Source organism: Myotis yumanensis, unplaced genomic scaffold (genome assembly GCF_028538775.1).
Source record: "Myotis yumanensis isolate MYYU_CA2020_CCGP unplaced genomic scaffold, mMyoYum1.0.hap1 SCAF_17, whole genome shotgun sequence".
Taxonomy (NCBI): Eukaryota; Metazoa; Chordata; class Mammalia; order Chiroptera; family Vespertilionidae; genus Myotis; species Myotis yumanensis.
Genome location: NW_027223768.1, coordinates 14194304 through 14218054, shown reverse-complemented (window position 1 = coordinate 14218054; position 23751 = coordinate 14194304). Strand labels below are relative to the sequence as shown.

Below are 23751 nucleotides of genomic sequence, written 5' to 3'. Positions count from 1 at the left end.
AATGTATTTTAATAATTATAATAATTATAAGGTATCAGATTTCACATTGCAACAAACATTTAGAAACTACTGTGTTGGGTGTTTTTTTTAAATGAGGTAAAATTCATATAACATATAATTAAACATTTTAAGTTGTGCAATCCAGTGGCATTTAGTATGTTTCACAGTGTTGTGCAACCATCACCTAAATCAAATTCCAAAATATTTTCATCACCCCAAAAGGGAACTTGTACACATTAAGCAGTCATTCCCCATTTCTCCATTTTCCAGCACTTGGCAACTACTAACTAAGCTGTTTTTTGTCTTGATGGATTTATCTATCCTGGATAGTTTATCCTCCTATATAATAAAAGGGCAATATGCAAATAGACCAAACTGCAGAACCGAACAACCAATCAAAGCATAATATGCTAATGATATGCTAAGGCTGCTCAACTGCTCACTATGACGTACACTGACCACCAGGGAGCAGATCTCGGACCGGTAGGTTAGCTTGCTACTGGGGTCAGGCCAATCAGGACTGAGCGAGATGGACCTGACACGACTTGGAGCCCTCCCGTGGTCCCTCCCCAGCCTGATCATGCACTGGTGGGCTCCCTCAGCCTGGCCTGCACCAGAGAACCGGTTTCAGCCTGATCCCGCAGGCCACTCCCCTTGGGAGGGCACCAGAGGCAGGGCTTATGGCTGGTGAGCGCTGCTGTGAGCCTCTCCCGATTGGGACTGGTTGGTCACAAGTCCACAGCAGGCACAGTGGGGCCAGGATGAGCAGGAGCGGCAGGTAGGAGGTTGGACTGTGGTTTTGGCCCGATCCCTGCAGGCCACTCAGAGGGATCCCACCTGTGCACATATTTGTGCACTGGGCCTCTAGTATAAATATAATTATACAAGTGTGACCTTTTGTATCTGGCTACTTCCACTTAGCATAATGTTTTTGAGATTCATCCCCGTTGTAGCGTGTATCAGTACTTTACTCCTTTTTTTGCCTGTGTAATATTCTACTGTAGGAATACAGCAGTCCTCAAATAACGTTGTGTCATTATTACATTGACGAGAAAAAGAAGGAAAAAAAAGATTTCTGGCCAGGACCACTGTGTGGAGTTTGCATGTTCTCCCTGTGTCTGCATGCATTTTCTCTGGGCATTCTGGTTTCCTTCCACACCCCAAATATGTGCATGTTAGGTTAATTGGTGTATCTAAATTATCTCGGTCTGAGTATGGGTGTGAATACTTGCTACAATGGAAGGGCATTCTGTCCAGGGTGGTTGGCTCCCTCTTGTGCCCTGAGCTGCAGGAATAAGCTCTGGCCACTCTCAATCCTGAACTGGAATAAGCAGGTTGGAAAATAATTATCTTACTTATTTTTATTAAGCTTTAAAAAATATGGATAGCTTATTTATCTCAGTGTTAATATTAGGTCTTAATTTAGAAGTTTGGTAATGTTTTGTGACCAAAAATATGCCGTAGAAACTTATGTTTATCAATTAGCCTATGGCAAAATTGGTTTCATTATAAAATTGCAGTTTCTTGCTCTGGCTGAGTAGATCAGTTGGTTGGAGTGCCATTCCAGTATGCCAAGGTTGTGGGTTTGATTCCTGGTCAGGGCACATTATAAGAACCAACCAATGAATGCATAAATAAATGGAACAACAAATCAAAGTTTCTCTCTCTCTTCCTTCCTATCTCTCTCTAAAATCAATAAAAAACATTTTTTTAAGGTTGCAGTTTCCAAGAACTTACTGATGTTGTTAAGTGAGAACTTACTGTATATCACATTTTGCTTATCCATTCATCAGTTGATGGACATTTGGGTTTCTACCTTTTTGGCTATTGTGAATAATGCTACCAGGAACATTTTTGTACAAGTTTTTGTTTGAATACCTGTTTTCAATTCTTTTGGATATTTATCTATGAATGGAATTCCTGGGTCATATGATAATTCTGTTTTTGATTATTCGAACTTTTTAAGGAACCACCAAACCATTTTCCAAAGCAACTGTACCATTTTACACTCCCACTAGCAACATACTAGGGTTCTACTCTTTCCACAGTCTTGTCAACACTTGTCATTTTCTTTTTGATAATAGCCATCCTAGTGGGTGTGAATTGCTATCTTATTGTGTGTGTTGTTTTTTTAGTATATATTTTTATTGATTTCTAGAGGAAGGGAGAGAGAGGGTTCATAGGTTGATGCTCAACCACTGAGCCACTCCGGCCAGGCCATTGTGGTTTTGATTTGCAGTTCTCTGATGACTAATGACATTGAGCATTTTTCATGTATTTATTGGTCATTAGTATATTGTCTTTGGTTTTTGTTTTTAAATATTTGTATTGATTTCAGAGAGGAAGGGAGAGGGAGAGAGAGAGAAACATTAATGATGGGAAAGAATTATTGATCTTCTGCTTCCTGCACACACCTACTCAGGATCAAGCCCGCAACCCGGGCATGTGCCCTAACCAGGAATCTAACTGTGACCTCCTGGTTCATAGGTCGACACTCCACCACTGAACAACACCAGCTGGGCCTTTTTCTTGTTTTTAAAAATATGTTTTTATTGATTTTAGACAGAGAGGAAGGAAGAGGGAGAGAGAAACATCAATGATCAGCTGCCTCCTGAGCTGGCAACAATCTGCCAGCAACCCGGGCATGTGCCCTGATTGGAAATCAAACCGGCGACCCTTTTTGTTTTTAATATATTGTAATGATTTTTTTACAGAGAGGAAGGGAGAGGAATAGAGAGTTAGAAACATCGATGAGAGAGAAACATCTGTCAGCTGCCTCCTGCACACCCCTATTGGGGATGTGCCCGCAACCAAGGTACATGCCCTTGACTGGAATTGAACCTGGGACCCTTCAGTCCACAGGCCGACGCTCTATCCACTGAGCCAAACCGGTTAGGGCAAACCGGTGACCTTTTGTAGTATTGGATGGCACTCAACCAGCTGATCCGCACCAGCCAGGGCTGCCAGATTTATTTCTAACCTCTGGTTCATAATCTTGCCAGCGATAATCTATATATATATAAAAGCCTAAGAGACTGTTCGTCCGGTAGCTATGACGCGCACTGACCACCAAGGGCCAGACGCTGAACACACAGGCATGGAAACGTGGAACAGAATGATGGATCTCAGAGGGAAGGGGTGGGGAGGGCGGGAAGAGATTAACCAAAGATCTTATATGCATAGTAGAGGCCTGGTGCACGGGTTTGTGCACCAGTGGAGTCCCTCAGTCTGGCCTGTGGGGATCATGCTGAAACTGGCAGTCTGACATCCCCTGAGAGGTCCTGGATTTTGAGAGGGCGTAGGCCAGGCCAAGGGACGCCACCGATGCACGAACCTGTGCACCGGGCCTCTAGTGTAATAAGCATTTACTTTAGGATCTGATATGTCCTGCATGTTTCTATCTTATGCAGAGATCAGAGTAGTTTCTTTTTGTTCCATGTTATCTAAATCTCTTAATGAGAAGTGATTAATAGAGCTTAGGTATTCACATTGATGCATATTCTTCTCAAGCCCTTATCCATACCCTTTTCTATTCCACCAGTTGCTGAATCCAGAGATTGCTACCTGTAGGACTGTGTAGAAGCAACCTCTAAGATGATCCAATAAAATGGTACATTTGGAGATAATTTCATTCTTTTAGCATTTAAGATAAAACCTGTTCTATAACCATTTTGTTTTCCCTTAGGGGCTTTTACCCCCACTTGAAGAATTTGTTTTGCAGTTTGGTTTGTGTGTATGAGAGTTTCTTTAGGGAACTGAAATAGAGAGGTTGCAGAGTTAATTGCTGGAAATGATTGGCTGCAGGAAGCATTAGGTAGCTTGGAAGGAGCTCAGATATCTCATTCGCTCAGCTATCTGATGTGCAGAACAGGACCATTGCTCTGTGATCTTTGCCAAGACCTGGAAGTACAACTTGCTTCCACTTTGGTGGGAGACAAATGGACATTCATTCAGCTGTACACAGTTATAAGTAGAGGTCATGAGCCTACTCATCTCTGAAGCACTGCTGAGATAGAATTTATTTGTATGATTGTTTGTCACGTACATGAATTGGCATTAGAGAAACTTCATTAGGCCTACTATGGAATAAATATCTAGCGAGGCTGCTATTTATAACATTCTCCCTTCTCTGATATGACTGATTCAGTGCTATACAGAGTTATGAACATTCTTTTTTTTTTTTTTTTTTTTTTTAAGAGGGTGGAAAGGAAGGGGAGAAACAGATAGAAACATCCATGTAAGAGACACATCTATTGGTTGCCTCCTGCACCCGTCCCGTCCAGGGCCAGGGATTGAGTCTGCAAACAAGGTAGGTGCCCTTGACTGGAATCGAACCCAGGACTCTTCAGTCCACAGGTTGATGCTCTATCTACTGAGCAAAACTGGCTAAAGCCATGAACATTCTTGAGGGATATTTAGAAGAAATTTTCATGATGCCAAAGACTTTTGTGAGACTTTCCTAAGGTTTGTAGATTTTTGCTGTTTCCCTGCCATGTCCACTTCCCTGCTCTTGTTTCCTCAAAGTACAAAAATATGGTTACCCCCACAGGCCAATAAATTCAGATTTATTAGTCTGATTATGATAATATACTAGAGGCCTGATGCATGAAATTTGTGCAACAGTAGGCCTTCCCAGCTGTGGCAGCTGCCTGGATCCCTCCCTTGCGGCCAGCCATGGCGGCTGCCGCGGCTGCAGCATCCAGCTTCCGGAAGGACATCCGGTCTAATTAGCATGTTACACTTTTATTATTATAGATGGATATGATAAATACTTGGCTTATATGTGTGCTGCTGTTTTCATATGTGGTACCTGTGGCAGACAATAATTAAGTAAAAGTCTTTACTGATAAAACAGAATGTTATAGGTAACCACCATCAATAAAATGAAGTTGGCATGAGAGTTGAAACCTACTTAAGCATCCTTGGTGTGGTGGAAAGGGGGGTGTACTGGGCATTGGAGTTAGACCTAGGTTTTAATCGTGACTCTTCTATTTATTTTGTGACGTTGGCCAGGTTTATTTAGTCTTTCTGAGTCTCAGTTACTTCTTTCTGATAGGATGGGGATAATGTGGATTTCATAGGAATGTTCTGAGAATTAAATGAAATATTTCTCAGCCAACTAAGCTACTCCGGTCAGGGCTTTAACATCTTTATTGAAACATATTACACATATCCTAAATTTACCCATTTAAAGTATACAATTCAATGGTTTTAGTATATTCAGAGTTGTGCAACTATCACTATAATCTAAAATTAGAACATTTTCATCACCCTAAAAAGAAACCCCCCCTACCTATTAGCAGTTACTCCTTATTTTCCTCTCTCCTCAGCCCTAGGAAACCATTTATCTACGTTCTGTTTCCATTCTCCTTCAAGCCTTTTCTGGACTTTTCATATAAATGGAATCATACAGTATATTACCTTTTATGACTGGCTTGCTTCACTTAGCTTAATGTTTTCAACTTTCATCTATGTTGTAACATATATCAGTACTTCATTCCTTTTTATTATTATTGATTTTCTGAGAGAGAAGAAGGTAGAGGGAGAGAGAGAGAGACATCAATTTGTTGTTCCACCCATTCATGCATTTATTGGTTGACTCCTGCATGTGCCCTGACCATCAAACCCACAATGTTGGTGTATTGGGACAACACTCTAACCAACTGAGCTACCTGGCCAGGGCACTGGATTCCTTTTTATAGTTGTACAGTATTTCATTTTATAGATGTACGTTTGTTTGTTTGGTCATCAGTTGGTGGACATTTGGGTTGTTTCCACTTTTTGACTATAATGAATAATGTTGCTATGAACATTCATGTACAAATTTTTGTGTGGAGATAATGTTTTCAGTTCTCTTGGGTATATATCTAGCAGTGAAATTGCTGGATTGTGTTGTAACTGTGTTTAACTTCATAAGGAACTTCCAGGCTCTTTTCCATTCCCATCAGCAGTGTATGAAGATTCCAATTTCCCTACATGCGCCTTTAACACTTATTATCTGTCTTTTTAAATTATATCCACCTTTCTGCGTTCTCACTTCGATGGTACTCTATCCTTTTTGAAACCTAGCTGCCTTTGTCTCACTGTACCCTCACCCATCCCTTCAACTCAGGAGTCTGCCTGGCTCCCTCTCATTTCCCCCACACCATGTCCTAGAAACTCTTCTAAAGCAATAAATGAGGGCAGTTGTGGAGCTCATCCCATTGTCTTTTATCCCTCTGGGATCACTGTCCTTTGTGCTTGGTGTCCAGTGTCCTGAGACCCTTGTTTCATGTGTTTTGTCTGGTTTTATTGTTTCAGGTGGGAGGGTAAATCCAGCCTGTGTCACACCATCTTGGCCAGAAGTAGAAATCGCAGCATTGCTTTTAACATCTACAAATTGATGCCTAAAAAGTGTTGAACTGGAGAATGGATTATTAAATTGTATGTTTTTGCTGTGGAATCCTACACAGCCGTTAAAACAAATCAACTAGCCTGGCCAGAGTGGCTCGGTTGGTTGGAGTGTCGTCCCGTGCACCAAAAGGTGGGCCTGTTTGACTCCTGGTGAGAGTACATACCTGGATTGCGGGTTCGATCCCTAGTCAGGGTGCACATTGAAGGCGATTGATGTTTCTTACATCCATGTTTTTCTCTCTCTCTCTAAGCATGTCCTCAGATGAGGATTTTACTAGGGCCTCATTTATTTAGGTAAATTTCAAATACTAAAAAACTTAACATTGAAAAGCAAAATGAGCCCAGCTGGCATGGCTCAGTGGTTGAGTGTTGACCTATGAAGCAGGAGGTCACTGTTCAATTCCTGGTCAGAGCACATGTCCAAGTTGCAGAGCTGGATCTCCAGTGTGGGCGTGCAGGAGGCTGCCAATCAATGATTCTCTCTTATCATTGATGTATCTATCTCTTTCTCCCATTCCCTTCCTCTCAGAAATCAATAAAATAATAATATATTTTTTAAAAGCAGCTCTAGTATATGTTGTTTAATTTTGCTTTAAAAAAAATTTTTTTTTTTATTGATTTCAGAGAGGAAGGGAGAAGGAGAGATAGAAACATCAGTGAGAATCATTGATTGGCTGCCTCCTGCACGCCCCCTACTGGGGATCGAGCCCACAACCCAGGCATGTGCCCTGACCGAGAATTGAACTGTGACATCCTGGTTCATAGGTCCACATTTGACCATTGAGTGACACCGGCCAGGCCAAGCGCTACTTTAAAAAATAAAATTTATAAATGTATACAAACTACTATATTTTATTACTTATGGATACATACGTATGAAATAAACTTATAAAATATTCATTAGAGCCCTATCTGGTTTGGCTCAGTGGATAGAGCATCGGCCTGCAGACCAAAGGGTCCCGGGTTCAATTCCGGTCAAGGGCACGTACCTCGGTTGCAGGCTTCTCCCCGGCCCGGGCCCTGGTTAGGGCTCGTGCAGGAGGTAACCAATCAATATGTTTCTCTTACATCGGTATTTCTCTCTGTCTTTCCCTCTTTCTTCTACTCTCTCTAAAAATCAATGGAAAAATATCCTTGGGTGAGGATTAAAAAAATATGTTCATGAGAATAATAATAAATTCATCATAATGAATTCTGGGGAGAGAGGGAGGAGGGAGAATAAAGAATAGTTTGGGGGGCCCTAACCGGTTTGGCTCAGTGGAGGGAGCGTTGGCCTGCGGACTGAAAGGTCCCAGGTTCGATTCCGGTCAAGGGCATGGACCTTGGTTGCATGCACATCCCCAGTAGGAGGTGTGCAGGAGGCAGCTGATCTATGTTTCTCTCTCATCGATGTTTCTGACTCTCTATCCCTCTCCCTCTCTGTAAAAAAAATCAATAAGATGTGTTTTTTTAAAAAAAAGAATAGTTTGGGGGTAAAGTTAGGGTGCTTCAGCTGTATCTGTAATGTTTAATTGCACTGAAAATAAATTAGGAATCCTCATGTATGACAAATGACTAATGTCTAAAATATGTAAAGAACTCTCAAAACTCTACAGTAAGTAAGAAACCCAAACAGTTGAATTAAAAAATGAGCAAAAGATATTCAGCATCATTAGCCACTAGGGAAATGCAAATTAAAACCACAATGAAATACCACAACACATCTATCAGAATGGCTTAAATAAAAAATGACAGCCCTGGCCAGTGTGGCTTAGTGGTAGAGTGTCAGCCTGTGCACTGGAGGGTCATGGGTTCCATTTCTGGTTCAAAAGCACGTACCTGAGTTGCAGGACCGGGCGTGTGTGGGAGGCAACCAATTAATGTGTCTCTCACATCAATGTTTCTCTCTCCCCCTCCTACTCTCTAAAACAATGGAAAAATTATCCTCACTCCTTGGGTGACAATTAAAAACAAAATAAGAAATAATAATGACAACACCAAATGCTAGTGAGGATATGAAGAAACTGGAAATATATGATGGTATAACTACTCTAAGGAGCAGATTGCCAGTTTTTTATAAAACTAAACATTCATTTGCTATGTGACTCAGCAGTCATACTCTTGGGCATTGATCCCAGATAAATGAAAACTTGCGTTCTTCCAAAAACTTACATATGAATGTAGTAGCTTTGTTACAGCAAAAAACTAGAAAAACTCAGTTGTCCTTCTGCAGGTGAATAATTGTGGTACATCCACACCATGGACTGACTATTTAGCAATAAAAAGGAACAAATTATCAGTACATGCAACAACTTGGAAAAAACCAATCCCAAAGTTATATGCTGTATATAATTCCAATTAATGTATTTTTTAAGATTTTAAAATTGGTTTTTAGAGAGGGAGAGAAATACTGATGTGAAAGTAAAACATCCATCGACTGCCTCCTGCATGGCCCCTACTGGGGCTTTAGCCTGAAACCTGGGCATGTGCCCTGACTGGGAATTGAACCAGCAACTTTTTGGTGAATAGGACGACACCCAACCAACTGAGCAACACTAGCCAGGGCTAAAACAGCTTCTTCTTTTTTTTGTTAAAGAAGTACTGTTTTGCTTTGTAAGGACTATTATGTTCAGTATAAAAACTGAAAACTCTTTATGAAGTAATATGGTCTTTTAGACTGTTGCTACTTCAGACTTTTAAAGTCATGTTATATTATTATAGTCTTAAAATTCATCATTTTTTATAATTATTTTTAACTTTGTTGACAATTTAAAATTTTTTATTAATCCTCTGATGTAAATGAGAGAACAAATATAAAGGACCTTGTATTTGCCTAGTAAATACGGAGTCAGTAGATGCTAATTTGTTTTGCTAGCCCTCTCTCTTCCTTCATTCTCTCCCCTCTCAGGGTCCTCAAAGTCTTTTATGCCAATTTGGATTTTGGTTTGGGGGTAACGAGTCGGAAACCTGACAAGCATGGGTCTAACTAAGGCTGTGTTGCCATCTGGCTATACTTGTTGTGTGGTTTTTTTGTTTGTTTTTTTTTTTACAACAGTCAATGGTAAAGTTAAAGCTGGGAATTTTTCTGCTGTAATTATTGGACACAACTACTCTCTTCTTGAGTCTCTGCTTTAATTTGTTGACATGTCATACTTTGCGAGTTTCCCCCTAGCTCTCCGACCAACCAGCCCTTAAATGCCTTGTCCATGGTTTTATCTTTGGCCATTTTCCTTTTAACTGTACATTCATTTTTTTCTGGGGTTTCACTCATCTGCATACTTAAATCACCTCTTTTAATCATTCAGATATTTATCTCCAGTTCTGGTCTAAGCTCTGATTCTTTTGTGTATATGTCGTGTATCTACCTGTTTTTTGGATGTCTTAACTTTGATTTCATATTGGCACTTCTGACAGAGTTTTTCTATTGGGATATTTTCAGTTTAAGTAGCAAAAAACCTACCTCATACTGGCTTAAACATTAAAGGGAATTTATTGGCCTCTATAACAGGAATCCAGAGACTAGCTTTAGGGTAGTTTGGTCTGGTGGCACAGCTATATAATTAGCTGCCATATCAGTGCTCTACTATGCAGTGTCTGCTTTATCTGCAAGCTCTCTTCCTTCATGGTTACAACGTGGCTGCTGGCAGCAACATGCCAGGGCTATGTATTTTCTTATTTATATTCAGAATAAGAGAACAGAATTAATTGGATTTGGTGACTTAGATTTAAGAGTCAGGGAAAGTCAAGGATGATTCCCAGGGTTCTAGCTTTTGCCTCTGGATAAATTGAATTCTTTTCACTGAAATATAGGAAAGAAAAGCAGGATATAGGAAGGCAGAAAAAATGAGTTCATGTAAACATCCAGGTACTTATTTTAGTTATCTGCACATCTGTCTTCTATCGGAATGAAATTGTTAAAGATAGTGACGTAATCTTTTACCATTATTCCTAGCACCTAACCCTGAACTTGGCACATATTTGGGGCAAGGGGGAATGGATGTGTAAAGATGTGACTATACAATACTGCTTCTTAAAATTATCTAGCTCTGCCCCTCAGGAGACCCCAAAATACTGAACTTATATGAGTTCCTAATTTAAAAATTAGGTGGAGCCCTAGCTGGTTTGGCTCAGTGGATAGAGCATCGGCCTGCAGAGTGATGGGTCCTGGGTTTGAATTCCGGTCAAGGGCATGTACCTTGGTTGCAGGTTCCCTGGCCCTGGTCAGGGTGCGTGCAGAAGGCAGTCAGTCGATTTGTCTCTCTCTCTCACATCAATATTTCTCTGTTTCTGTCTCTCCCTTCTACTCTCTCTAAAAATCAATAGAAAAATATCCTCGGGTGAGGATTAACAACAACAAAAAATTACGTGGATATCGTCACTAATCTATTATATAAAAAGCCTGTGGTCGTCACACCATCACGCCGTAACAACCGATCAGCAGCGAGTGCAGGTGGGTGGGGACTTGACTCTGGAGGACTTGACTAGAGGCGCGGGTGGGTTTCTGGGTCCCGTCTCTGCCACGGGACTCTTTCTGGGTCCTAGGTCTCGCGTGATTTTGTGCGCTGGGCCCCTAATAACAATTATAATGGCAGTAAGGCAGTATTTATACAAAGCATCAAGAAGACAGGTCTTATTTGAGTTTGCAGTGGCCATTTGTTCAGAATTCTTTGTAAGTAAAGTTATGTAGAATCCAAATTCATATTTCTAATATATGTGTTCATATTTTATACAAATAAATGTCTTGACAATACCAACTATTGAATTATTTAAATTACTTGGCCTTTAGGGTGGGGTAGTTTGTTTTTTGAAAAAATATTTGGTGTTTTTTTTTGTTTTTTTAAAAAATATATTTTATTGATTTCAGAGAGGAAGAGAGAGAGAGAGAGAGAGAGAGAGAGAGAGAGAGAGAAACATCAATGATGAGAGAGCATCATTGATTGGCTGCCTCCCGCATGCCCCCTACTGGGGATTGAGCACTCAATCCTGGCATGTGCCCTTGACTGGAATCAAACCCAGGACCCTTCAGTCCACAGGGCAATGCTCTATCCACTGAGCCAAACCAGCTAAGGCGAGAAACTGTTTTTATTGATTTCAAAAAGAGGAAGGGAGTTAGAAATATCAATGATGAGAGAGAATTGTCCATCAGCTGCCTCCTGCACGCCCCCTCCTGGGGAATTGAGCCTGCAACCCAGGCACCTGCCCTGATCAGGAATTGAACCATGACCTCCTGGTTCATGGGTCAACGCTCAACCACTGAGCCACACTGGCTGGGCTAGGGTGCTTTTTTTTATGGAATAATCATGGTGTTTGAATATCGGGTCTAACAGTTTACAGTATAGACTCTAACTACACAATGTACACTGTAGAAGTTAAGTGGAGGAGGCATAGATATCAGCCGGCCATAAATTCCTCCTGTGCTTAATACATCTGTGTGCAGAGAGATGTACTGTATAATAGGTTTTTGAAGTGGGCTCAATCATTGTTGGAATTCTAGATTCACTACAGTTTTGGAGTCTTAGGATACTTGTTTGACACTTTTCCCACCCATAAAGAGGGATAATACCTCATTTATTAAATAAGAACACATGATAAAGTGCCTAGTAGCATGTTTGGCTTTTAAGCAGCTACATAAGAAATATTAGCTGTTATTATTAGCAGCCCAGAATAAACAAAAAAGGTTGGTTAAGCTTTAAAAGGCAATATACAACATTCATTTTTATAGAATTTTTGTTTTGCTTTTTGGAGAGAATTTTTATATGACAAGTTTACATTGAATATTATTTTTTTACAGCTTTCTTTGGAGTATAATTTAAGTGTATGATTCAGTGATTTTTTTTTTTCTTAGTAAGTTTACAGAATTGTGCAGCTATCACCACAATCCAATTTTAGAACATATCCATCACCCCAAAAAGAAGCTTGGGCTATTTTATTCAGTCTCATTACATTGTATTTTTAAAAAAAATTTTGTGACAAAATATGTGTAACAAAATTTACCATTTTTAAGTGTACAAATTCAGCAGCTTAAAGTACATTCACAGTGTTGTGCAGCCATAACCACTATCTATTTTGTTTTTTAATCTTTATTGTTGAAAGTATGACATATGTCTCTTTTCCCTTATTGACCCCTTCTAGCCCACCTCCACCCCCTACCCCAGGCCTTCACCACCCTATTGTCTGTGTCCACAGTCCAGTCCATGCTTCCATGTTTCTGGATCTATTTTGTTCATCAGATTTCACATATGAATGTGATGATGTGATACCTGTCTTTTTCTGACTGGCTTATTTTGCTCAGCATATTACTCTCCAGGTCCCTCCATGCTGTCTTAAAGGGTAAGAGATCCTTCTTTTTTACTGCTGCATAGTATTCCATAGTATAAATGTACCACAGCTTTTTTAACCCACTCGTTTACTGATGGGCACTTGGGCTATTTCCAGATCTTAACTATTGTAAACTGTGGTGCTATGAACATAGGAGTGCATACATTCTTTCTGATTGGTGTTTTGGATATATTCCTAGAAGTGAGATCACTGGTTCAAATAGCGGTCCCATATTTAATTTTTTGAGAAAACTCCATACTGTTTTCTATAATGGCTGCAACAGTCTGCATTCCCACCAGCAGTATACTGGCTAAGGTTCCCTTTTCTCCACATCCTTACCAGCACTTGTCATTTACTCATTTACTAAAGGCCCAGTGCATGAAATTTGTGCACGGGTAGGGTTCCTAGCGGCTGCTGCCAGGGCCTCCCTTCCCCCGGCTACCTGCCACCGCCACCGCCACCAGCTGGGGCCTCCCTTCGCACCTGCGTTGGCCTGGTGCCGCCCACTCACCTGCTCCACCATCTTACCGCAGTCCTGCTCTCGCCGGGGCCCGGCAGCACTGCATCACTGATGCCCACCATTTTCCACGCCACCCCCTGGTGGTCAGTGCAGGTCTAACTCCTGGTTGGTCAAACTCCTGCCCGTGGGGACAATTTGCATATTAGCCTTTTATTATATACTAGAGGCCCGTTGCAGGAAGATTCCTGCAAGAATAGGGCTTCCTGCGGCCTGAGCGAAGCAGAGAAGGGAGCTTCTCCCTTTTCTGCTGCCTCGGCTCCACTCCCGTGTCCGCCGCCTCGGCTCCCTCCCTTCTCCGTTGCTTCACTCTCTTCTACAGCACTTGGCTTCCTTCTACACTGTCTTCAGTCTTCGCTCCCGCCTGCATATGCAAACTAACCACCATCTTTGTTGGGTTAATTTGCATACTCGCTCTGATTGGCTGGTGGGCGTAGCGGAGGGATGGTCAATTTCCATGTTTCTCTTTTATTGGTGTAGACTAGAGGTCCGATGCACAAAATTTGTGCAAGGGGGTTGGCCCTTGCAGCCCCAGCTTCGTCCGAACAGTTGTTCTGCTGTTCGGTCTAATTAGCATATTAGTTCTTTATTATATAGGAAGATTGATGTTAACCATTCTGACAGGTGTGAGGTGATATTTCATTGTTGTTTTAATTTGCATCTCTCTGATGATTAGTGACTTTGAGCATTTTCCTCATATGTCTCTTGGCCATCTGTATGTCCACTTTGGAGAAGTGTCTATTTAGGTCCTTTGCCCATTTTTTAATTGGATTGTTTGTCTTCCTTTTGTTAAGTTGTATTAGTTCCTTATATATTTTGGATATTAACCCTTTATCAAATATATCATTGCCAAATATGTTCTCCCATACAGTGGGCTCCCTTTTCATTTTGTTGATGGTTTCTTTTGCTGTGCAGAGCTTTTTCTTTTGATGTAGTCCCATTTTTTAATTTTCTCCTTAATTTTCTTTGCCCTAGAAGGTGTGTCCATAAACATATTGCATGGAGATGTCTGAGATTTTGCTGCTTATGGTTTCTTCTAGGATTTTTATGGTTTCACATCTTACATTTAAGTCCTTTACCCATTTTTAGTTTATTCTTGTGTATGGTGTAAGTTGGTGGTCTAGTTTCTTTTTTTTTAAATATTTTTTTAATTGATTTTTTACAGAGAGGAAGGGAGAGAGACAGAGAGTTAGAAACATCGATGAGAGAGAAACATCGATCAGCTGCCTCCTGCACATCTCCCACTGGGGATGGGCCCGCAACCCAGGTACATGCCCCTGACCGGAATCGAACCTGGGACCCTTCAGTCCGCAGGCCGAAGCTCTATCCACTGAGCCAAACCGGTTTCGGCTAGTTTCATTTTTTTGCATGTATCTGTTCAATTTTCCCAATGCCATTTATTGAAGAGATTGTCTTGACTCTATTGTATGCTCTTGCCTCCTTTGTCAAATATTAATGGAGCGTAATGGCTTGTGTCAATTTCTGGGGTCTCTGTTCTGTTCTATATGCCTGTTCTTGTGCCAGTATCAGGCTGTATTTATTATAGTGGCTTTGTAGTATAACTTGATATCTGATATTGTGATTCCTCCAACTTTGTTCTTAAGATTACTGCGGATATTTGGGGTCTTTTTTGGTTCCATATAAATTTTTGGAGTATTCTAGATCTGTGAAATATGCTGTTGGTATTTTTTTTTTTTTTTTTTAAGTTTGATAGACTATATCCCAAACTGCTAATACTGATTTTCTGGGGGTAGGTGACTTTCTACATTTCTTTCTTTCTTTTTTTTTTTAAATAAATAAATCTTTATTGTTGAAAGTATTACATATGTTCCCCTTTTTCCCCTATTGACCCCTCCAGCCTGCCCCACCCCTGCTGCCCTCCCCCTACTTCAGGTCTTCAGCTCCCTATTGTCTGTGTCCATAGGTTATGCATACCATAAATGCATACAAGGTCTTTGGTTGATTTCCTACCACACACCCACCCCGCCTCCCCTCTGACTTTCCGCACTCTGTTCCATGCTTGCTGTTGGTATTTTAATAGACATTGCATTGAATCTGTGGTTGCTTTGAGTAGTATGGACATTTTAATTATGTTAATTTTACCAATCCATGAACACTTGTTTCTATCTTCCTCTCTTTTTCAACGTCCTGTAGTTTTCCAAGTACAAGTCTTTTATCTCCTTTAGCCACTATCTATTTTAAGAACTTTTTCATCATCTTAGAGACTGTTTCCACAAATAATAACTCCTCACTCCCCTCCTCTCCAACTCTAGCCACTGTTCTATTTTCTCTCTCTTTGAATTTGCCTATTCTAGGTACCTCAAATAAGTGGAATCATAAAACATTTGTCCTTTTATGTTCTTTATTTAGCATAATATTTCCAAGACTTATTCATGTTTCTTTGGATTTTGAGGCAGGCATGGCTGAGAGTATATAAAGTTGGGATTTACAGGTCAGTGAAGTCAAGAGTGGGCAAGGAGCCCTGGCTGGTGTGGCTCGGTTGGTTGAGCATTGTCCTGATGTTTCGCTCTCTCTCTTAAAAAAAAGAAAAATCAATAAAAACATTAAGAAAAAAAAAAAAAAAACCAGTGGCTCAGCCAGCATGGCTCAGTGGCTAAGCGTCGACCTATGAACCAGGAGGTCACAGTTCAATTCCCAGTCAGGGCACATGCATGGGTTGCGAGCTCAATCCCCAGTGTGGGGCATGCAGAAGGCAGCCGATCAGTGATTCTCTCTCATGATTGATGTTTCTCTCTCTCTCTCTTTCCCTCTCCCTTCCTCTGAAATAAATAAGAACATTAAAAAAAAAAAAGTGGGTAGGAATTAGGAACAACATGGATAGACCTTGAGGGTATTATGCTAAGTGAAACAGACAGAGAAAGACAAGTACTATATGATCTCACTCATATGTGAAATAATTAAAAATAGAAACAAACTCATGGATACAGACAACAGGTTTTTGGTTACCAGAAGAGAAGGGGTTGGGATGAGGGTGAAATTGCATGGGGACAAGTGAAAACTAGATATTGGGTGGTGAGTACACTGACATCTGTAACATGTCAAATTATATTATACTAGACACCCAGTGCATGAAATTCGTGCACTTGGAGGGGGGGTCCCTCAGCCCGGCCTGCGCCCTCTTGCAGTCTGGGAGCCCTTGGGAGATGTCTGACTGATGGCTTAGGCCTACTCCACGTGGGGAGCGGGGCTAAGCCAGCAGTCAGACATCCTTAGTGCTGCTGCGCGGTCGTGAGAGGCTCCCACCACTGCTGCTGCACTTGCAGCTGTGAGCTCTGCTTCTGGTTGAGTAGTGCTGCCCCTGGTGGTCAGTGCACGTCGTAGCAACTGGTTCTTCTGCCGTTCGGTCTGTTTGCATATTAGCCTTTTATTATGGCACTAGAGGCCCGGTGCACAAAATTTGTGCACGGGGGCGTCCCCTCAGCCCAGCCTGCACCCTCTCCAATCTGGGACCCCTCAGGGGATGTCCGACTGCCAGTTTAGGCCCAATCCCAGGGATAGGGCCTAAACCGGCAGTCAGACATCCCTCTCACAATCCTGACCACTGGCTCCTAATCGTTCACCTGCCTGCCTGCCTGTTCGCCCCTAACTGCCCCCCACCCCCTGCCGGCCTGATTGCCCCTCACTGCCTCTGTGTGCGGCCTGATTGCCCCTAACTGCCATCCCCTGCCGGCCTGCCCGCCCCTAACTACCCCCTTCCTGCCAGCCTGGTCACCCCTAACTGCCCCCCCCCCCCCCCCCCCCCCGCCCCGCCGGCCTGGTCACCTCTTACTCTCTTACTGCTCCTCGCCCTGTCGGCCTGGTCGCCCCTAACTGCCCCCTCCCCCGCTGGCCTGATCACCCCCAACTGGTCGCCCCCAACTGCCCCCCCCTCCCCGCTGGCCTGGTCGCCCCTCATGCCCACCCCCCCCAGCCGGGGCCTGGTCACCCCATGCAGCCTGCTTGTTCAGTCATTTGGTCGTCCCTCACTAACCCCCCAGCTGGCCTGGTCGTAGGCAGCCATCTTGTGAGGGTGTGAGGATTAATTTGCATATTACCTCTTTATTATATAGCATGCTAGTATAGGACTAGTGGCCCGGTGCATGGATTCGTGCACATTGAAAGGAAATTAATTAGAAGAAATATTTTAATATTGCTATTCTCCCTTTCTCTATAATAGAAGTGTCAACCAAATTCACAATCGACAATGACAGATCAAAACACACGCGTGCGATTGGCGCCCGTGAGAGTTTTATATGTATGGCGCATATTCGAGTCAACTTAGCCTTTTATATATATAGAATAAACTTGCTTAATTAGACGTGCTTTCTGATGTAGCTAAACTTTTTTCAGCCCAGTGAAGCACCCCAACTTCTCTTTCAGGTAATTGTCAGCAACACAGCAGTAAATATCAATACAAAGTAGACTATTATTGTAGATCACACAGGGAGAACAAAGGGTAAAATATTTAACTACAGCAGTGTTTTGACTATATTCTGCACAGTGAGAAAACCTGAAGTCATTTTCAAGGTCCATCATTTCTTCTTTTCAGTCAGGTCAAGTTTCTAAACTTTCTAAATCTGTTTTCTGGCTAATGAAAATAAAATAGGATTCTATCGAGTCTCCTATCTACCTACTCCAGGACTTCTGTGAGGATCAAATGAGATGAGGCATGGGAAAACGCTTCACAGACATTTGGTTAAAGTGTAAAATGTTTGCACCTGGCTATAAAGCAAGTTGTGTTCCTGGGCTGAAAAAACTCCAAGGAGGCTAGTCACTAGGGAGAGGAAGCTGGGCGTTGCTATGTGACATCATTACCTGGCATCCACAGCTACCATTTCTGGGCTGGGCTGGGCTGTGGGCTGCATTTTGTGCCATGGGGTCTTGGCAATGTTGGCTGCGATTTGATGGGTTGTTGCTCTGGGGTGGATGCGGGGCCTGTGTCCCACTTGGGGGAAGCCGAGTGTTGCTTTGTCAGCACCAGGACCGCAGTGCCGTTTCTTTGTAAATGGCCAGTGCGCATCAAGGCAGCTCCTGCATTGAGCATCTGCCTCCTGGTGGTCAGTGTGCATCATAGCGACCGGTTGGGTGGACAATTTGCATATTAGCCTTTTTTATATATAGATACCTGAAACTTATAAACCAATGTTAACCTCTACTTTTTTGAAAGAGAGTGGGCAAGGAAAATTGGTCAGGGTTTTCAAGCCATCTATTGGGAAAGATTACCTTAGACCAGGGGTCCTCAAACTACGGCCCACGGGCCACATGTGGCCCGCCGAAAACATTTACCCGGCCCACCGGGTGTTTTTGCTGCCACTGTGTGCATAGGAATTTGTTCATAGGTTTTTTTTAAAATGATAGTCTGGCCCTCCAACGGTCTGAGGGACAGTGAACTGGCCCCCTGTTTAAAAAGTTTGAGGGACCCGTGCCTTAGACATTCAAATACCTGGTTCTGGTTTCTACCAGCTTCAGTGTATCTGTTTGTGTCCTTGGGACTTACTTGAACTACTTTAACCTGTTTGTATAACTGTCCATTGAAGAAGCCAGAATAATGGTGGCATCCCAACTCCATTCAGCTCTAGGTTATTAAGTTTTATCATATACGTTTACTGCTCATTAATATAATTTATCTCAAAACTTAGAACACTGTGCTGTATTAAATTTGTATATCTTGCTGTGTAGTTTTCTGAAATACTAGTACTTTTGTATAATTAGTTGAGTGACAGACTATTCCCACCCTCTACAACTCCTGGTATTTTCATTTACATTCGCAACATGAGATGTTGATCAAGTTATCCAAGAAATTGTTACTGTGGAGTTAGGGCTTACTTTTTGATGTTCCATATAGCATTCAACTTTCCAGTCACTCTATCAGACTATATTTCAGAGGTAAACCACTTTAGAAGTAACACATGTCAAAATAACAATGTTTGGGAACCTGTAGCTAATAATATCTCACCTCTAAAACTGTTAACAGAGGACTTAGAGAATATGGAGAAATTGGAACCCTTATGCACTGCTGGTGGTAATGCAAAATGGTGCAGCTACTTTGGAAAATGGTCTTTCAAAATGTTAAACAGAGTTAACAGAGGACCCAGCAATTCTGCTTCTAGGTATATACCCAGGAGAATTGAAAATGTATGTCCACACAAAAACTTGTACAAAAAAGTTCATAGCAAAATTATAATAGCAAAAAGGGGGGAAAACAAATGTCTAATTGATAAATGAATAAATAGGATATGATCTATTCATACAGTGGAATAGCATTCAGCTTTAAAAAGATGTCATGATATATGCTACAACATGAATGCACCTTTAAAAACACAATGCTATGTTAAAGAAGCAGTCACAAAATACCACATGTGATTTCATTCATTCATTCATTTATTAAATCCTCTTTTTTTTCCCATTGATTTCTACAAAGAGTGAAAGGAAGGAACCAGGGGAGAGAGAGAAACATTGATCTGAGAGAGACACATCGATTGGTTGCCTCCTGTACTTGCCCCAGCCACTGCCAGGCATTGAACCTGCAACCAAGGTACATGCCCATGATGGGCAATTGAACCCCGTGACCCATCAATCCATGGGCTGACACTCTAACCACTGAGCCAAATTGGCCAGGGCCACATATGATTTTATTAATATAAAAAGTTTAGAATAGGCAAAATTGAGAGACAGAAAGTAAATTAATGGGGAACAGAGATGGGAGTGTAGAGAAGGAGAATGACTGCTTAATGACTATGGATTTTTTAGGGGGGAGATGGATAAAATGTTTTAAATATTGATTGAGTGATGGTTGCACAACTCTGCGAATATACTAAAACCCATTGAATTATACACTTTAAATTGGTGAATTGTATGATATGCAAATTATATCTCAATAAAGCTATTCTTTTAAAAAGAAAATTAAGAAACACTAAAAAATTCAGAGCTCTGGGTTCTGACTTTTCTCTGGTCTCCAAAAGATCTGTTTTCTTTCATTGGAATTTTTTGTTGGTGATGGTTACTCTTTTTCTTTGTTGTAACCAGAAAAGAATTGAATAGCTCTTATTTTACTGTGCACTACAGGAAGGAAGATTCCTCAAGCACATACTTTTTTTTTTTTTGCAAGAGCACCAATTAACATTAGTTTTTTTCAACCTACTACTTGAGTCTGTGAAGTTTTGTGCCTAATCTCATATCTTAGGTATGGAAGTCATAGCCCAAGGGTATAGAAATTAAATTTTGCTTAGCACCTTTTAAGTGCCCACTTTATATATGAAATTGAGACTTATGGAGGTAAAGTAACTTAATTTTTTTTATCTTCTAGAAATAAGTAGCATTTCAAATCTATGTTTCTATGACTCAAAATGTTTCTTTCCAGTACCTCAATTATTTCCTACTAAGAAAACAACCCTAGATTTAAAACTTTTGGAGAAATTCTTCATTTAGATTTCCAAGGTGTAAAAAATCAAAGTGGAAGGGAAAATTATAATTAGCTTGTCTTTAATAATTTTGCTGCATTAGTAGAGAAAATACTACCTCTTGGCAGCTTTAGCACCTGAGTCATTAAGCAAAGCCAAGTATTTTAAAATTTTGAATCTGTGTCTATAGCATTAAGGGCAAATAAAAATGGGCACCTCTAATCCTTGCTATATTCAGACAACTGAGGCTTCCTGTTAGATGCTCTTTGTCTAATTCATCTTTCTCATATTTCTCCCTTTATAAGATAGACCAATTCAAGATAATGCATGTGTGACCTGAAGAACTTCCCATTCATAAGAGTTTTCCAAGAGGCAAATTTGGCATGAGTGTTAAAGCATCTGACTAGGAGCATGTGTTCACAAAAAGCCAGTCACAAAGGAATGTTTCTTTTTTGAGAGATGTAGGCTCTTCATAGACTGTCCAGATGAGTGTAGTGTTTGGTTTCAGGTATCTCTACAGTAAGGACCTAATTGACTGGAGAGTATTTGTAGTTTCTTTAGTTTCTAGGAAGATACAGGGTAGGTTAGCTGAGTTAACTTTAAGCCTCCATGTATATGTTTATGATTCTTCTTAATACCTTTACCACCCCACCCTCTTTCCTTATGGACTATTTAAGGGACTTTATTCTGATCTCACTTGTATTTTTCTTTCCACAGGATGGATAGAATGACAGAAGATGCTCTTCGCCTGAATTTATTGAAACGGAGCTTGGACCCAGCAGATGAGCGAGATGATGTCCTGGCCAAGCGACTCAAAATGGAGGGGCATGAGGCCATGGAACGTCTGAAAATGTTGGCATTGCTCAAACGGAAGGATTTGGCAAATCTTGAGGTGTCTCATGAGTTACCCACCAAACAGGATGGCAGTGGTGTCAAGGGCTATGAAGAGAAACTCAATGGGAATCTCAGGCCTCATGGAGACAATAGGATTGCTGGAAGGCCCGGCAAAGAAAACATCAATGATGAGCCTGTGGATATGAGTGCTAGACGGAGGTATGGCTTGGTTCAGCTGTCTTTAGGGATAGGGTTTTCTCATAAATTAAGCCTATGAAAATGGAATGAATTCCAGCGAGAGGAGGGTGTTTTACATCCTAACATACCTTTTTTATTTTTGCCCTGGCCGGTGTGGCTCCGTTGGAGCATCTTCTCATGGACCAAAGGGTCTCAGGTTCAATTCCCAAACAGGGACATACCTAGGTTGCTGGTTAAATCTCTATTTGGGGCACTTGCAGGATCCATTTTTCTCTCTCCCACTCTCTTCCTCCCTCTCTAAAAACCAATTAAGTAAATAAAATAAAAACATCTTAAAAATTATTTTTTAAAAAGTCTCCCCCCATGTGTTTTTATTGATTTTTAAAAATATATACTTTATTGATTTTTTACAGAGAGGAGGGGAGAGGGATAGAGAGTTAGAAACATCGATGAGAGAGAAACATCGATCAGCTGCCTCCTGCACGCTCCCTACACTGGGGATGTGCCCACAACCCAGGTACATGCCCTTGACTGGAATCGAACCTGGGACCTTTCAGTCCACAGGCCGACACTCTATCCACTGAGCCAAACCAGTTCGGGCTTTATTGACTTTTTTATTTTTTAGAGTGGAAGGGAGAGGGGAAGAGAGAGAGAAACCTTGATTGACCAGCTGCTTCCCATACACCTCCTACCAGGGGTTGAGTCAGCAACCTGGGCATCTGCCCTGACTGGGAATGAACAGATGACCTCTTGGTGCTTGGGATGGCACTCAACCAAATGAGCCACACTGGCCAGGCCTGAATGAAGACAGGGTCTGCCATATGGCTTGACCCTGAATTCCTCTCATTTCTAAATGAAACGAGGTACCTCAAAAATTTGCTTAGCATACAGAGAATCATAGTTTTAACCCTTAAGATAAAGTAGTCCCCTAACCGGGTAGCTCAGTTGGTTAGTGTGCACCAAAGTTCGATCCCTGGTCAGTGCACATGCAAGAGACAACCAGTGAATGCATAAAAATAATTGAAACAGCAAATCAACCTCTCTTTCTCTTTCTCCCTTTCTCTAAAATGAATTTTTAAAAATTTTTTAAAAAGATAAAGTCATTTCTGGATAAAGGAGGCACTACAGTGTTGATACCCCAATTAAAAGTTAATTAATACACTTCTTCTAATCTGATGGCTAATTTAGGAGGAAAAAGCAGTCTTCAGATCATCCCAGGTGTTTTAGGATCTGTTTATTCTGGAGTCCCACCTTTTATTACATCAAAAAACATGGGTCCAACTTTTTTTGTGACAAATTATCTCCATGTGGTAATTCTCTACGTTCTTGTTTTATTTGTGCCACTTTTCCCAACATATGCATACACATTGGCTTGTACATGTACACTCATGCTTGTGTTCTCGTTCTTTCACGCACACATAACACAAGCACACATTTTTACAGGCTTTTTTTCTGGTGTCTGTCAAGGTTGAGTACTTAAAACTGGAACAAACACTGAGAAGAGGTATCTAGTACTGGCTGAGGGTAGAGTCTACCTTGACTGTGAATCACAGTATAGACAAACCCTAGTTTTAAGAACATTCAGTTTGTTAGGTTTCAGAAACAGCTGATAGGCATGAGAATTACTCTTCAGTGTTCAGTTGCCTTCCACTTGACCTAACTTTGTCCTGGCACTGATCCAAAGCAGGATCTTTAAGCTGGACTGATGGAGAAAGAAGAAAGGAATGGTTATAACCTCACCTGGATTTCTTTCTCTACGTTTTAATGTTTACTAACTAGTATTATCCCAGGTCTATCTTTTTAAGAAACACCCAAGGAGGGAACATTATTCTTGGTATAGCATTACAAACCCTTAGCACTCTGACTGGTGTGCTCACTTGGTTAAGCATCATCCCATGCACCAAAAGGTCACTAGTTCGATTCCCGGTCAGGGCATATACCCAGGTTGTGGGTTCAATCCTGGAGGCACCCAATCCATGTTTTTCTGCTCTCTCCCTTCCTCTCTCTGAAAAACCAAGAGAAACTTTTTAAAAAGCAACAACAAAAAACCTTAAGAAATTTCAGATAAATTTTCTAGTGGTCCTGGAAGAGAAAAAAATCCTTGGAAGCTAT

General features: G+C 41.3%; 1 protein-coding gene across 2 annotated transcripts in view; it reads left to right on the top strand.

Moving 5' to 3' along the window:
- The window catches only part of GATAD2B (GATA zinc finger domain containing 2B), a 79918-nt gene that overhangs the window by 39948 nt on the left and 16219 nt on the right, over nt 1-23751 (top strand). Inside the window, exons 2-3 of one of the 2 annotated variants that reach the window (XM_070397227.1) lie at nt 3542-3610; nt 21325-21660. In XM_070397227.1, coding sequence (XP_070253328.1) covers nt 21326-21660 — 335 coding nt within the window. In that variant the 5' untranslated portion in view covers nt 3542-3610; nt 21325. The remainder of the gene's footprint in view (nt 1-3541; nt 3611-21324; nt 21661-23751) is intronic. The other variant, XM_070397226.1, reaches the window with a different exon arrangement.